The 17,159-nt window shown below is 41.9% G+C and overlaps 1 protein-coding gene across 4 annotated transcripts in view; it reads left to right on the top strand.

The window, feature by feature from the left end:
- LOC128876532 (uncharacterized) overlaps positions 1 to 14,145 on the top strand; it is a 137,183-nt gene extending 123,038 nt beyond the window's left edge. For all 4 annotated transcript variants that reach the window (XM_054122988.1, XM_054122986.1, XM_054122987.1 and 1 more), the window contains exons 4-5: positions 6,598 to 6,704; positions 7,365 to 14,145. In XM_054122988.1, coding sequence (XP_053978963.1) covers positions 6,598 to 6,704; positions 7,365 to 7,808 — 551 coding nt within the window. In that variant the 3' untranslated portion in view covers positions 7,809 to 14,145. The remainder of the gene's footprint in view (positions 1 to 6,597; positions 6,705 to 7,364) is intronic.
- Positions 14,146 to 17,159: the final 3,014 nt, after the last annotated feature.

The raw sequence follows: 17,159 nt of genomic DNA, 5'->3' as shown, positions 1-17,159 counted from the left end.
AAATGGCGAATACAATATGCCGGGAAAAAATTCAAAAATTCAAAATGTAAAATGAAAAAATTCATAGACCGGATATCTTAGGAGGACAATACGTATCTGTTCCATTGTAAATAAAGATTTATTCCAAAGATTCCACGGATTCTCCTCCAAGAAAAGTGGACTCCAGTGGAAACTTGCGAAATTAGTACGGCTGCGAACGCGTTGAAGTGATTCACAGAGATTCGACTGGCGGCCTTCAATTTCGCGAATGCTGGTTCCCGGCTTTCCGGCGATGGGCACGATCGTTAGCACCATTACGTGCCAACACGATTTCACGGTAACGTCGAATTTTCGTGTCCGTAGCCGGTGCCGGGAACGAGCTGTCCGCCCTATCCACGGCGCGAGTGCGAGGCGGCTCCTCTTCTGACTCTCGTCAGGTTTGAGAAGGGGGGAAAAGGAAGGTCTGAAAGGAGGGAAGAAGGCTTGTGCAAACAGAGGAGCCAGTTTTCGCGTCGCACGCTGCGCCGCGTCTGCACCTCCCCGAGATCCATCACTTTCGGTCCACCTCTTCCTCCTTTTTCCACCTCCTGCGTCTCACGCTGCCACCGTTCCTGCTCCGCCGCCACCTTTTCCTTCAGCTACTCGCGGCCCTTGCCATCTCTCGGCACTTTACTCGGCGCAACGAGCCTCTCCTGACCAGCGATTACTCAAGCTCCGTTCGCTGAAACGGACCGTACCCGGTCCACTCGTATCCGCGCGAGGGTTTCAGACACCGTGAGAGCGTCCTTGAAGCTTTGAATTCAGACTGTCGAGCGGCGAACCGACTTCGTGGATTCCCTCCCGAGAGCCGGCGGACCCGAGGGATAATTAGCTACGCGTAGGGAATTGTTTGTTTGCGTACTCGCCGCTAATTAGTCACCGCGACTTGGCGAATCTGCTTTACGACGGGCCCGGTCGTGTCGGTTCGTACGCCACGAAATCGCGATAGTTAATTAACGAGCGGAGAACCGAGCTCGCAGACCATGGGAGCGAGTGGAGCTTGAAGAGATCTAGAATTATTTACACTCGTGCGATATTGTCTTCTAGATTTTACATTAATAACGTAATTATCCTTCAACTTCCAGTTTGTATATTTTGAAGAGCGTTTGGTCTATTGGACTCGCTATTAATACACTTAATACACGTATGTACGTGGGTAGTTCGTATGCTGTTTTTTTATCGCTGATTGTACTATCTTTTGACTTTTCTTATTCCTAGCTTCGATTTCTATTATACACGCGAATCTTCTCTTCGGCATACAATTTCTCAATGATACGTTACAATTACTTATTAATTGAATAAAGCAAGAAGCATACGACGTAATTTGCTCAAAGTCAACATTTATCCTGTATAAACTTAATCGGTACCTTTGCATTACATTATATTATATCTATACTAATTGACTTTGAGACAAATGGTACGTAGTTACTGGCTTTTCATTATTCGATTAAAAAGCGCAGTACCAATCGTCGAGACGTTCAACAGTTGTAATTACACGGATCCTCGTGGCATTCATATCGCATTAGACGGCCTTAATTGGTTCACGGAGAACCTCCATTCTTCCTAAACGGTTAACATCACGCGCAGTCACGATATGACACCCTCGCAAGTAAGAGAAACAGACAGAGACGACGAGCCACGTCGAGAAACGAAGGGAGAGAGAAACGTCGGCCACGACAGCATTCGTTCAGCCTGGAATTTAATTATTCTAGTCTCGAAGAGCCGTGATTATCGCGTCAGTCGAGCAAATCAGGGCTGCGCCCGTCGTAGCTTTGATCCATGCTTGGACAACCGGCTCGTTCCTTTATTTGTAGCTCGTTGTAATCTTGGGCGCTCACGATACTCCGCTCCATGGAAACATGGAACCTTTTCCATGGGGACGGATACTCCGGAACATGGAAAAGGCTCCCAATCGGTGCGTTTAGGTGTTAACGACGAGATCGTCATTATACGTGGCAGGCTCATAACAAGAGTCGCGGTTATACGGGTCTTTCCCTTCCTTTTCTGCCCCCTTTTCCCTTGTTCCACTGGTTACACGGTACTGGCTCGCTTTCGCGTTATATTATAGCTTTCATAACGTCCACGTCGCGAAATTGTGGCGATCCAGTGGTTCTCAAGCGCTCGTTTGTCTTGGGAAAAATATTTACCCTTGGAGCACGTCGATGACTTGCGTCCGACTTGTACCTGAGTTGTCGCTTTACTTGGTGTGCGTGTAAAATAACAAGTATTGCGCTGATTGCACAAGGACATTATGTTTTCAATTTTCGAAGGACGTAACATTTTTTGTGTTAAAAACACGCTCTTCTATTTTGTTTACCATTGAAAAGCATCTAAAATTAGTTCCTTTACACCGGTAACATTTCTTTGTACGGAAAATACGATTTCTTATTTTGTTTACTATTAGAAAACATGAAATTAATTACTTCGCGCCCATAGTTAATGCGTTTACGTCACAAAAGTTATTTAGTTGGCCATTTTCGCCGTTAGTTTTCCACCTTCCCTCGCTTCCTGCAAAGCGACGAACCATCCTCCAAGAAGAAGCCCTCAGGGGCCCCAAGTTTTCTGTTGAAGAAAGCTATTAGTTGCGAACCTGTAACGAAGGAAGAATCGGTTTCTGTATCGCGAGGAGCACGTAGAAGTAATATATGGGATCCATTCTTCTTTCCCTCTGTCTCGCTCTTTCCTACTTACGAGCTGGGCCCATCCTACCAGTTATTATCGGGGGTAATCGTGCCTAAAAGCCGGTGCCCGCTTTTGATTAAAATTGGCTTTTAATTCATTTGGCAGCCTCTAATCTCGTGGCGGCTTCGATCAGAGGGAACGAGAGCCGAGGGGGAGGGGGAACGATCGAGGAACGGAAGACAGAGATCTGAAGCGAAAAATTTAGTCGCTTCATCTTCGTCTCCTCCTTCTCACCCTATGCTTCGCTTTCTTGTGCATTCGCCGAATATGAGAGTCTATCATAAATATACGCCACCCTATTCTATTATCTGTTGGTACCCTACAAAATATTCATAGAAATCCTTTTTTGCGAGTCTAATACGAGCTCGCTTTAAAAATATTACTTATTTTTACTTGTAATTGTACCTATTTCTAATGCGACCGAACACGTGACCAGTGGCCACATATGTGGACGTTTAGTTTGTTATAATTATAATTACTGACGATATTGAAAAGAACAAAAATTTGATGATAACAAATAGAAAAATGTCATCCCTGGTGAGGTTAAAGACACACGTTTCAATCGAATGCAAAAATGTTTCACGTGATGCTAAATTGAATAATGCATGAAACAATTGTATATGATCCATAGAAAAGTTTGAAAACGGTCGTTTGATCGGTCGTGGCAGATTTAGTGTTAATCATTAAGATCGATTCTTTCCTTGATATGTTATCAATTTTCCAGTATGTCCTAGTTTCCCATAAATAATATTAGGCGCAGAAATTAATTCTGTGTCGCTATATTCAATTCGCTTACAGAGCAATCCTGTTCTAACCACTTGACGTGGCAGGTTACGTCTGGCAAGTTACTGGAAACGTATACAAATGTATATGCTCATCATCTGGACCGCCATGGTCCAACGGTCTCACTCCCCTTATTCGATAACGATAACCATCGTTCGAAACGGAAAACCGTCGAAGTTTCGTCGCGATTGCCTCGACGGCGACTCGCTATAGGAAGTACAGTAGTTCTGTAATGGGTAACTGGAACGAACAAACAGGGCGCACGTATCATCTTCCAAGTCGGTGGCATTAGTTTTGGGTTGTTATCGTCGTACTTTGATTCCTACTTCGCAGGTACGTCGTGTTTCAAACGGGCGAGCGGAAGAAGGACATTTCTGGCAATAGTTTCGATCTTGGATCGCCGTACTTGTGACAGAACTTTGTCTTTGATATCATCCCTTGCATTTCCGCATCGAATTAGAGTACATCGAACACGTGCGTGATCAAGCACTATCCACTTGACACCTTGACTATTTTTTTGTTTGCAATTGAATGGATAAATGAGAGCATTTTTTTTTAAAAGTATTTAAAGTCGACACGTGCGAAGATGAATTTCTATAGTGAAATAAATTTGAGTGAAAATGAATTAAGGTTTCATAAATCGCTATTAAAGAAGCAAAAATACAGAACTAATACTAAAACTTTTGCTTTTTAAAATGTAAAAGTAAATAGAATATATCTTTACACTAATTTCTGTGTAAAATTCCATTATATCATCTGCGAGAGTTGACAAGTTGAAGTACTGACAGAATTTTCTGAAGATAATTTGCCCTAGGGAAAATGGCGTCGAATGTAAGGGATTGGTACTATTCTAGAATCTTGGAATCTAATTTTCCTATCACATATTAGCGATTAATCAACTGTGAAATGAAATCCTTTCACGCCATCTATAAGTTCTCAATTAAGTCATCCCTAGTGCGAATGGCGTCAAGCGCAAAGGGTTGGTTAATAGTGTAGAATCTGGTAATCTAATTTCCTTATCGAAGTAGCAATCGCCTACCCATCGAAATTCGACACGTGTAAGACATATGGACCCCAATTGTGAACCGATTAATTCTCGCGCATCCGGATAAGATGGATTAGAAGTAGAAGAAGAAAAAAACAAATTGCTTGGGCGGCTGAGGATGACGCCATTGCGATAGACATCCGCTGAAAGGTGAATCCAATTAATTAAGGAAAGTGCCGCAATTAATTGGCGCTGGCTATAGACACTATGGTAGGTTTGTCAGAGAGCAGTCTCAGATTAAGTCCTCTCTCGCTTTTTCTCGTTCCTGAAGGCTGGTAGGAGGCTGGGACAGAAAAAGAAATGTAAAAGAAAAACGAAAGAGGAAAAGAGAGGTGGACCAGGCGGGAAAAGGAGAGAACTTTACGAGGCAGTTCGGGGACATTCTTGATTTCGATGTTGGGAAGGCACCCGACGAGAACCACTTGAATTTAACGAGGCTCCAGCAAATGGGCCACCCTGCAGACTTACCTCCTTCCTTTTCTCTACGCATGATGCTTATACCCACACGAGTGTGGCCACCAAACGAAGGAAGAAACACTCGTGATCGTGACATCGTACCTTTTACTTCCCAACCGTCTATCAATTAAGAAATCTCATTTCATAACATTCAAAAAATTAATTATTGCCTTCGACGTCCATGAATTAAATTGTAACTTTCGGATGCTCGGTGCGGAGAATTATCCACCGATGCGCGACACTTCCACCGGTCCTTCAAGCCTATCAAATGAGAAATCTTATTTCGTCACAACCAAAAAATTAATTATTTCTCTCGATGCCTATATATGGAATACCGTACACGGTATCGAATACCCGGTACAGAGAATTTTATTTCAATGCGCGACACTTACATCGGCCCATCGAGCATCTATTAATTAAGGTGTCTTCTTTCAAAATATTCAAAACGTTCATTATTCCTTTCGACGTCCGTACATGGAATTGTAACTTTCGAATACCCGGTACAAAGACTTTTCTCAAATGAATTCTTTTAACATGAAAAATAATAATTAATATAAAAACATGTCGAGGTGTTTCACTTGTTTGATTCCAATCGTGTGTACTTAAAATAAAAAAAAAATACTACAACTTTCCAAGAACAAGTAATAAAACTCTAAAAGGAAATGGAACGTTTCAACAACAATAAATTATGAAAAACGTGAACAATAGCAATTTTAAATCGAATTTGGCGCTTCTGAAATATATTCTTTTGATTGCAACCGTGTGTACGAAGTCGGAAAAATTCCGTACCGTTTGTGTTTGATTAAAAAAAGAAACCCTAAAGGCCCTTTTGAGGAACCCTTTGCACGAGCGTATCAATTACAAAGAAGGTTATACCTCGCATTCCTTTGCGATGGAAAGCAGGGAGATTTCCGCGGTGCACCTGTAGACCGGCGTTTTCCTCCTTTTTCTTTGGTTATACGGAACAAAAGACGCCTGCTTCTCGGTCGGCAGAATTTCGTAATAGCGGGTGTGAAAGAAAAAGGGAGACACGCGGTTGCATTGAGCGTAGCGCAACGTGCACTTCGGGGTCGAGGCACGACAGGATCCGCTAAGTGGAAAAGTACACACCAGTCGGTCTGTGCCACCTTCATTAGCACCAACTAGCCCCGGCGGTAGGCTTAGCCAACCTTTTCTTCTTCTCTCAGTTCCCAACAGTGCCTGGAAGAGGGCCTCCGAGCGTCCATGTAGCTACAACTCGCGCCATAAACGCGACGAGATCTCTTCTCAGAAATATGCCAACTCGCATACTGAACCACAAAACGGTTTGTCCACAGCATCCTCTCATTTGTCCCCCCCGACAATTCTTCTCTTTGGATAGTTCTCCGTTACCTTCGTAAAGTTTTTGCAAAATCTTCTAATAGGTTATATACAATTTCTTTCTTCGCTTCTTAATCATTTTGAGAATAGCGTCAGTTAATAACTTACCGTAAGAAAGATTCGGGAATAAAATGGAAGAAAACTCTTATTATTCTTCTTTCGTATTCTGCTAATCGAGATACAATTGTATAATTACGAACGATAATTTTTTCGTTCGATTTTCTAATCGAATTTCATTACTGTTTATGTTGCAGAAAAACTTACGACGCAGTCGGAAGATTTCAGTGGGAAGATATACATCTTCGCTGAGAAGAGTCAACGATACATTTGCTTTAACAAGCAGTGGAAACTTGTCGGCCTGGTAATTACTTGACTTTAAATTAAAAAATACATCAAAATGCCAAGGTCAATGATTTATGCAGCCATTCCTCGATATACGTGGCATTCACATACTGTGCCATACAGCAAACTAACGGAGAAACCTCGTTAAATATAATTTAAACATTCGACACGCTCATGAATTTTCCTTCCTTACAAAATTGTACTTTCTTAAACAAACGGGATCAAGTAACAAACATTGCTACTTATAAAGAGGCTGTGGGATAAATTTTCCAAGATACGTAAAGCGAGATTACTTATATCAAGGAATAGGTGTATTATTAAACGATATTAAGGTCTATTGGAGAGATTTTGGAATTTTACTATAAAGCGAGACCCTTATCCCTTTGTATTGACGATCACAATGTCAATGAGTAATCTAACCTCTAATATTGACAAACACAATATTAGCGTGTAATTTGACTCTGAGTCTGATGATCTCTCCCAATATCAGAGTGACATTTGAACCTTGATATTGATATGATCATAATATCAGTATGTCGTTTGGTCCCTGAAGAAGCTACCAGCAATTCGATATTTTATCCAAAGAACTTCTCTACAAGAGCCACGTAACAAACCCCGAAATATCCATGAATCTAGATCATCGTAGACGATTAAGAGAGATCTATCGATCTGTTTCCAGACTAAGAAGCAAAAGGGTCTCATGTGCCAGTTCTACGAGCTCTACAACGGATCCTATCTGAGGTACAGAAGCGCGGCGGACAGCTCGCGGTATTTAGGCTTCAACAAGTTTGGCAAGCCGATGAAGAATCTCCGCGGTCGGCAGGAGTGCTTTAACTTCATCAAGTATAACCCCCATGCCGACATAAACCACCATAACAGCCTGGTGAACGCGGACATGGGCGGTGTGGATCCACGGGATCCGTACTTTGGATCGAAGAAGTCCTCGCCGGTGATGAGGGCCACGAAGAACTCCCTGTTGCAGGTCGACAGTACGAGGGAGATCATCCATACGACGCATCGTTATCGGCATTCGAATCGTTGGAAGATGCGCCAGGAAGGGAAGGTCTCCGCGCCACGAAGACGACACGATAGCCGTCTGTTCGTCGAGACCAGCAAGTATTGAGCCGCGTATTGGCTCGCCGATCAAGACTGCCTCCTCCATACCTGTGAGAACCTGAGATCAGACTGCCAAATACGCTGGTAGAACGTACGGTCTCGATATCAGGAACCCACAAAATGCGGCATCACCTGAAACGCGGCTCGAAGCACGCGCCTCGATTGATCGCAACGAATAAAGCTGGCTCGCCTTTACGTCTCCTGCTAGCTCGGGTACATTCCTCCAACCGACGGCGATTCGCTAGAAGGTAAACAACGAACACGTTCCGCGGGAATGGGTGTACGAACTCGCAGGACGATAGTCTCACCGGATACATAGCTTTCGTTACGCGTCATTAGATTCTATTTCACACTTGCCCCGACTGAATCCTTTCAGGCAAGTACGATGATCATTATTTCCCTTTCGTTCCATCGCTAAAATTTTTCTACGCATTCGGTTGACAGCGATTCGTCATCGATCATTTCTCTTTCATTTTCACACGATGATAAAATGAACGAAAAAGAACAAAAACAAAAAAAAAAAGATGAACAGACAACAAAAATATACTAAACCGGGGGAAAAGCAGACAGAGCCGCGAGAGAATGTAAATTTGTTAGAGACACTAGCGCCAGTTCGTTTAGCGGTGGAAGAAGTATACGTTGCGCACGCGATCGGCCTAAATCGTTGCACAATCGGACAGCTGTCGTGCTTCTAACGCTGTCACAAAACCGCAATAGATGCGCGGAGAGGTGCCGCGAACAGCGCACGCCGACGGAATCGTTACCTTCGGATCGAATTTCGACGCGAAACGGATAAATTTAATCGAATAAAAAATTTATTAATCGACGCGATTCGTCGCGGTGAGAGAGACGCAATGGTCGCAGGATCCGGTCGTGTCGATCCAAAGTTAACCCCTTGGCCTACGAGTGGTACTCGTGGTACCACTGGTACCACTGGTAGACTCGGGTCAAACACGAAAAGCACGGTTCAGGCACGTCGTAGGAAAGTGCGGTAAGCGACTCTATTTCGAAACGGTAGGACAAGGGGTTAAAGCGACGCAACGTGTCCGGTCGTATTGGTCCGAAGTTAAAGCGAGAAATTCGTCCGACGCGCAGACTTTTCTAGCGTTGGCGCATGCGCTGAGCGTCGACTCTTCCGCACGCTCGCGCAGTAGAGCTCGTGCCGCGCAAACTCTCTCGCTCGCTGTGCTAATTATGCCGCCTAATGTAGCGTGTGTGCGTGCATGCGTGGCTGCCTGCCTGCCTGCCTGCTGCTTGCCTGCCTGCGTGTATGAATATAATGTGTGCGTGCGTGCGTGCGTGCTTGCGTACGTGCTCGCGACGTACACGCAGTTCTCACTGTCGCGTCGATATTGAAGTTCGGGGCGCGGTTGTATTCAGAATTGCTATTTTATCAACGACTGCTCCACACACCGAAATAACTTTTTACCCTTCTATTTATATATATAGAGAGAAAGAGAGAGAGAGAGAGAGAAAGAGAGAAAAAAAAGTAAGTACGACATGCGCATTATGAACGTCGTGTGAAAGAACGCATTGTCGGTTACTTCCAACGCGCACACACACACACACATACACATACACAGACATAGACACAGACACAGACACAGACACAGACACAGACACGTATAACACACTAAACGGATACATACACGAACAAACGCACACGTACACAAACATAATTGCGTACACTGAGACACGGATACAGACGGAGGAACCTTTTTCACGGAGAATCGGTACACACATTCACAGGAAGCAAGAATAATATATTTTTAGTAAACCTATTCGAAACAATCTTTAGAAACGGATGAACAAATAATCTCTGGGATCTCTGAGCATTTTATACGTGATATTCTTGAAATACCGGTTACTTTCTACCGCGATTTTGCCGCGTCGAGCGTTATCATTACACAGAAGTCTATTTTCTGATAGGAATGAAAGTGAGATAGTACCTACTGAGAGTATTGGCATAAACTGCGTGTTCGTGTACGAGCTTAAGTATTTGTGTGCATTTTCGCGTGCGTATGTATTTACCTCTGGACGCGTGTGAGTGTGTGTAATATATTACAATGATCGTTAATGAACTTAATCCTTAGGACGCTATCGCAGACTGTATTACTAGGTTAGGAACACGAGTATAGGACGCGGTGGCGACTCGGCGAATGGAACACAAGGGGTTCGGGTTTCTCAGGCGTGTAGCTTTATTTCTCATTTATTTCCAATTTCGGTGATGTCGTGTGCACGCCATGGTTAGGATTCGGAACCAACCCCTGAGCCATTTCGTTTACGCAGACTCGCCACGCAAGGAGCGCCTACCCCTATCCTCCCAAAAAGAAATCGCTCCCTAGGTAGCTTATTTATTGAAATCATATTTAGATACTACGGAAACCAAACCGCCCGAGAAAAAGACCTTTTCCTCGTACGTGTATGGAAATGTGCGCTGCTCTCTTTTATTTTACTCATTCCCCACTTACGGTGAATCGAACAAGTATTTGCACTCCCAATTTTTTTCCCTTTTTTTTCCTTTTTTTTTTTTTAATAACTGCCTGCATATAGAAGTAGTACATTTGTATAAAGTACGTAACTCGGTGCTTCGTTATACACAGAAATCATTTTTTCACGCGGAAATTTTGATAATTTACCGTTTGAAAATTATAAAAAGAGAACGAAAATTGTTTAAAAATTGCTGAAAAATCTCTTCTTCTTTCTTCCTTTCTAAGAGCGATTTATACGTTTTCTTCTAATCTTCAAGTCTAAAATATACCACAAATTCTCTACAAAATTTCAATTAATGTATCGAAGCGAAGTATCGAGATAAACTGTTTAGACGAGTTACACAAGAGCTATGCTTTTGTTCCTTAGCAATAAAAAAATATACAATATATCAATGCGCTACTTCTTTACAGGTATCTCCAACAAATTGACGTGTACAAATACTTTTTTGACCCACTGTGTCTCATTTTAGACCCTTCGCTCATTCCCTCCTTCATTACGTGAACTCTATCACGATTCTATCGATCTATTCATAATTCTTCCTTTCTTCCCTTCCATATTCATCTAGTGTCGAAAATTTTATTTCTAAACGAAATATATTTTACAATGTATTCAAATAAATCTGAAAATTAGGAGACAAATTTCGCATACATTACTCCCCCATCTGTTTCTCACGTCTTCAGTCTTAAATCCGAGAATACTCAATACCTGATTAGTTAATTTCGTTTTCGTACGAGTGGCAGTGCGTAGAGGCCCTACTCCCACCTTGTACGATGTTTACGTGTGCCGCTGAGAAGAATTAGACAGCAAGTTACTATAGAGAAGCCACGTTCCGTTCGACGAATCAGAGATGCTGTTACGGAAGATTGTGTAAGCTGATTTTAGCGGTTTAATTATTATTTATTTGACCCTTTGCGACCGAGACTTTTCTATTTCGGTACATTTTTGTCGAGCCTCGCTCGACAGAGAACCGCGAAGGGTTAAACGTCCACCGTTTGGAAAAAATTCAACACGTTGTTGTGACTTTTATCTCCAATCTCGTGGCATTATCACTTAGCGAGATAAGAGTCTTGAAGTACACCTAACCTTCGATTTACACGGTTTCTAAAGTAACCAATTTCTCAAAATAGAAACTGTTAAAAATAAAAATTTATACCGCCCACGTATCTAGTGCTATTTGTTTGTTAACGCTCACGTTAAACCTAAAAGATGTACAAACGGTTTTTCGTACTCGGAAAACATTCGTATTGTTTAGGGCGGTGCGTCTTTAGCAAACGAAATTTTTAAAATTTATATTTAATGGTCAATGACGAACGAGTATAATTTCTTCGGCATTTTTGTAATTCGATTCAATCTTAACGTTAATAAAAAAGAATAGAAGCGAGAAGAAAAGTCATATCTATAGAAACGAAAATTGAAATTATAAAATATAGCTTTATGTATCTGTTGTTTCACGGATGGACTGACACCCTTTTGTTATTTATTTGTATTTTACTTTACATTTAAATAAACGAATTAATTAAAATAACTTCCTGAATTATACGCAGTATCTTCATCTTCTGTTTTCATGGTTTTGTGTACAAAAATCCATGATTTAGAGTTATAGAAAATTCCAAGGAACCAATTTTCCATGTAAATCAAGAGCTAGGTGTATCAATTTCTTGTTTCTTTCATAGTTTCGTCCATCGGTACGTGGTATACGCAGGTCTAGCTACAATAATTAACCCTCTGCGCTCGACGATAGTTTCGTTAAGGTGAACCGGCGAAGATTTTTCGAATATTTGACTTCTTTGCACTTCTTACGTATAATGATCCGTAAAGATAACGTAAAGAAACATTTTATTTGAATACTCCACGGTATCTCTACATCTCAAAAAAGAAAAACTCGTTAACGTTACCTTCTGTATTCTTCTTCGTGTCCACGAATCATCGAATCATTCGTATAAGACTCTACTAAGGAAACATTAAAAACTTTACGAACGACTCTCTAACGCAATTGTCGAATATGATCTAACCCTGGAAAGGTTGTAAAAATTTAAATAAAAGATCTCGTTACAATTTCAAGCTGTAACGTTTAACACTTTTTAAAAGAACACGCGAAGAGCTTAGAAACCTCTTCGTGGACTATCGAGAACCCATTAGGAAGCTATCGAAGCAACGCGACGGTCGCAGCGTCCAGTCGTGTCGTTTCGAAGTTAAAGCGACGCCTAATAGGAATCTATTCATTCCCATCGACCCTTCGAGATTCACGGAAATCCGCCGTAAAGAAAGATTGTCGCCCCTCGCTCGCCACTCGACTAAAACCCAGTGGGGATCGAGTGTCGCCTGCTCGAGCGCAAAGGGTTAAGGAACAGAACGAAAATCTCAGCAGCCGAGCATCGAGGAAGGGAATACCTAAACCCCGACGCTTGTAACCGAGTAACAGGAAACTACTATAACGCGTAAAATGTATTGTAACGTAATATGATGTTGTAACAGCCATCTCTAAAAGTTAACCTACTCGTTTTTTGTATGTGTATGTCGTGCAACGACGCGTCTCGAGAATCACGGCGAACGTTTGTTATAATTCAAATTGAAAATGACGCGGACCGTTTAGCCCCTACGCGGTCCGGACATTCTGGTCGCGGTGTGGTTTCGTCGAGCCCGGCCCGACACGCGGGACCGCGAGGGGCTAGAAGTTCGCCACGTCGACGAACGATAAGGCATCGTGTCGATTATCGCGACAGATCGCCAGCGATTCCCGACGGAACTGATTTCTCGCCATATTTCTCATCACGTCTGCTCGACGTCAAGTCACCGAGTTTAGTTTTTTATAAATTATGGGACTTCGCGTTTTTTCTACGGATCATTCATACTTCAATGTACCTAAATCTAGTTGTGTTTTAGCGAACGACATTTTTTAAAAAGCGGCGTGAAAAAGAAAGCACAAAGTGTTCGGACGTATTCGCCCCCCCCCCCCCCCCTCCGCCAAAAAATCCCCTTAATCGTGACCTGACATTGAGCACCGCGAACGGCCATCTTTTGGTTTTTTTTTCCTTCTACTTTTTATTTGTACTTTTTTCATTGTCGACAAACCGAGAACGGCGAAAGAAACGAATGAAACACGAGAGACGAATCTGACTACCCTATAAATAGATAGTATACGTAATGAGTAAAGAAAAAAAAGGTAAAGTATAAATATTATATATATAAATATTATATATATATAAATATTATATATATATATATAAATATATGGAAGACGATGTGTATTGTAAGATATTTAATACCGACTTGTCTTAGGCGTACCACGATGAAAACGATGATAATAATAATTAATTATTACGATGATTGTTGTATAATGAAACGACGACGACGATTATGGCGATACGAGGATGATGATATTCTACATTGTAATTCGCGTTGTAACATAGAGGCCCACCCGTTTACCCATTAAATCGATGTGTCGATGTAACCCGGATGTGCTGCGCTCGTACAAATGTCAATTTTGTAAAATTCAATTTGCCTTCTAATATCCAATAACTAAATACCCACGATTCCCGACAACTAACATCGGACACTTTTCTATCGGTAATAGCGAACAATTCGCCGATACATTGACGTTTAACGATCTTCGTAAATCGAACCGAGCGAAAATTGCCGTTTTACCGATTACGACGCTGCGTTTCAATTATCAGATATTGCCGGTGATTTTGTTGTAAAATAGCGAATTGCAGCGAGTCCAGCACACCCGGCAGCAATTAGCAATAATATAACATTCCACCTTAAATCGCATACGTACTGCGAATTCTAATAATGTGTGCCGCCGTACGAGAGAGGAAAAACACTGTCAAATACACGCTCATACACTGCTATATCTATTCGTATTTATTTCTGTTACTCCCCTTCCTTTCTGGTAATCGTTGTGCGAGGTAGATGATTTCTATTTTTTACTATTGTGTTTTCGTCTAGAAAATTAGAAATTCGATAAATATCTAATTGACGTGAAGAATATGATTGTTTGTTTAAAAAAAAAATTAAAAACTAGAGTAAATACGTAATATACTTTTAACTCTTGTTTGTGTTGGTAGACCAATCCGGTAAAATATTTAGGCTATAGTTTTTATTCATTCTACAACGTCTATCTTCAATGTCAATTCAGAGATAGTTGGATCTTCGTAATCGATCTCTTTTATTATTATAAGAATGTCCGATAAATCTACATGCAATTAATCGATCTTTCATTTAAATTGAATTCCTTTAAACGAATATAATCAATAAAAATTAATTCTGTGCCTTTTAGGCACATAAAATAGTTTTATAACTGCAATTTGTTCATAATAGTTTACCCACGTTCGAATAAACGAAACATAAGATAAAAGACCGACTGTCGCGAGTATCGTGATTAATTTGTGGCGAATAATAATTATAATGGCCAATTACGACCGACGATCGCGATGTACGTAAAACATTCCACTCGTCAGCGATCCGTAAGAAACGACGTTATAATCGAACAACGAAAGCGTTCGGTAAATTGAACGTGTACAAGATTCGATCGACCACCACCTAATCTTCCCGAGAATGGAATCGTTGGACTCTGTAGGTACTTGGGCGTCCATCGAGGTGCAAATCCGTTGAAATCACTCGAGGTAGAAAGCTAAAATCAAACAAGCCCCGTGGTTATCGGATCGTGCGGGAACCACAGTCGGTTCTCTATTTACCGTGACGGTACAAAAGGTATTACGTTCTTCCACGTATGTACAAAAGAGGGCGGAAGATGCAGATAGAAGGCCCACTCCCGCCGCTACTCCAATTCCAACCGTTGATTTCCCCGAGAGTGAGTTCTGGAGGGCTCCTTAAATAATGTCAAAAAATCCCCTCGCTCGCGCCCCTCCGCCTTCCCCTTCGATTCCTTGGGGTCTCCCGAAGAGAAGGATCGGCACAGTACGAGCAAAGAGGGGGGAGGGACGGGGGGGACACAGAAGAACGAGACAGAGGGCAGCCAAAAAAATAGTGGGTCCTCCAATTTCGATCCCTTCTAGCAGCTCGTTGACACCTTTTTTTCTCTCGACTCAAATAAGCACCCCTTCCCAACTTCCTTCTTAACGCTCTCGAGTGTTTGATCTAGAAATCACGAGTCTGGGACTCGGCCGTAGCCGTTAAGTTTTCACCCTCTTTACGCTCGTTCCTCTACCCTTTTTCTCTTTCGGCCACCTCGGCCCACGGTGCCCCCTAACCCTGGATTCACCGACCGCGGCGGGTTGGGAAGCCAAGTTCCCCGGTACCCTAGGTTCCCGCATCGAGATCCCAAGATTACCTTCGTCGGCCGTTTTCGTGCTCCGCCACCGGAAATTTTATCTTACGGGATAATACCTGCTTTACGATCCCCTTTCATCTGGACGAAACTCGGTGTCTCATAGCCGGGGAACAGATCCACGTGAAACGTACACTCGGCCAGATGTTATCAACGACAGAAGAATAGAAGATTCGGGCCGCGAGCCACCTTTACTCGCGTGAAACTCGCCACGGCGGCCTTGGATTTTGTATTAACGCTTTGCAGACGGACAGACGAAAGTAATTCCTCTTCGAAGTAAACCAACTACGAAGAAGAGAAATTTATTTATGAAGAAGAGCCGTGCAACTTTTTATTTTTCAGGCGTTTGCTTCTATTATCGATAGCTTTGTTTCGTCCTTCAGGCGATTGCCTGACTCTCTGACGAAATGAAAATGGAGAGATGCAATTAAGTCATGGATATTCTCTCGCATATTCTTGATATGAATAGATGATAATTACAATCATCACAATTAGCACAATCGTTCATCTATGGTCTCGATATTAAATTGTCACGATCACAGTCACAGATTATTACAGACGCCAATCGATTGGTCGTTACAATTATCCATGGCCACAATCATAAATTATAACAAGAAACGCTGTAATCGCCAACGTGAATCATAACATTCACAACAATCATATCGCTAGTATCTACTAGTAGTACTAGTGTCTACTAGTGCACCGACATTTCCTATTTTAAACGAGTTGTCGTGTGTTTTATGAAGCTTGTTACTTTAACGTAACGAAATAACCGAGTGAATATATCTATTTAGACTGGAGTTAAAAATGATTGAACGCGAAGGCACCGAAGACTGATTATAAACAGATTCACGGTCTTTGTAGAAATTTGAAAAGATTCACGAAGACCTCAACGAAATGACCATGACGGCGGCGGTATGTCCGCCAGAGGAAAAGACCCGAGAGGGTCCGTGCAGCCTCCAATTAAGATCTCTCAATTAGCGTATCTTATCTTGCAGTTGCTTATCTACCAGTCTGTCCTGGACAGGTTCCCGCGTGTTTCTCCCGATGGCGGCTGCGTCTCACTGGCGTCAGCGGCGCACATTTCAGCTGTTCACAAGCCAACTTGATTAACTCCACTTTTTGAGGCTTTTTCAATTTTAATGTCAAAGCACTTTATCGACTCGCAACTCTAAATAACTCTAAATAACTCTAAATAATAAACTCTAGACAACTCTGAATCAATTTACTTAATAATCAGCTTCAAGATCAGCGAATGATCATGCCTTCTTCATTTTCATCGTGCTCCTAATCCTTTTTCAAAATTCCAAGAAAACTCAAAACTTTGCGAAAGGCATCGAATCCCAATCAAGAATTGAGAAGATTGTTTAATAATGTTGAATAAAAATTGAATTTCCTCCTAACAAACTCCAAATTCCTTTCCAAATTCCTTTTCATCGCGCTCCTTCTTTCTCGACATTCCAAGAGAAGGACTTTAAAAAGCATTGAATCGCAATTCAATATATTTTAGTATTATTAAGCATTAACGTAAAATATCTTGAAATTCTAGCAATGTCAATGTGGCCATACTTAAAA

This window comes from Hylaeus volcanicus, chromosome 5 (genome assembly GCF_026283585.1).
Source record: "Hylaeus volcanicus isolate JK05 chromosome 5, UHH_iyHylVolc1.0_haploid, whole genome shotgun sequence".
Taxonomy (NCBI): Eukaryota; Metazoa; Arthropoda; class Insecta; order Hymenoptera; family Colletidae; genus Hylaeus; species Hylaeus volcanicus.
This window is presented reverse-complemented; position numbering and strand designations above follow the sequence as displayed.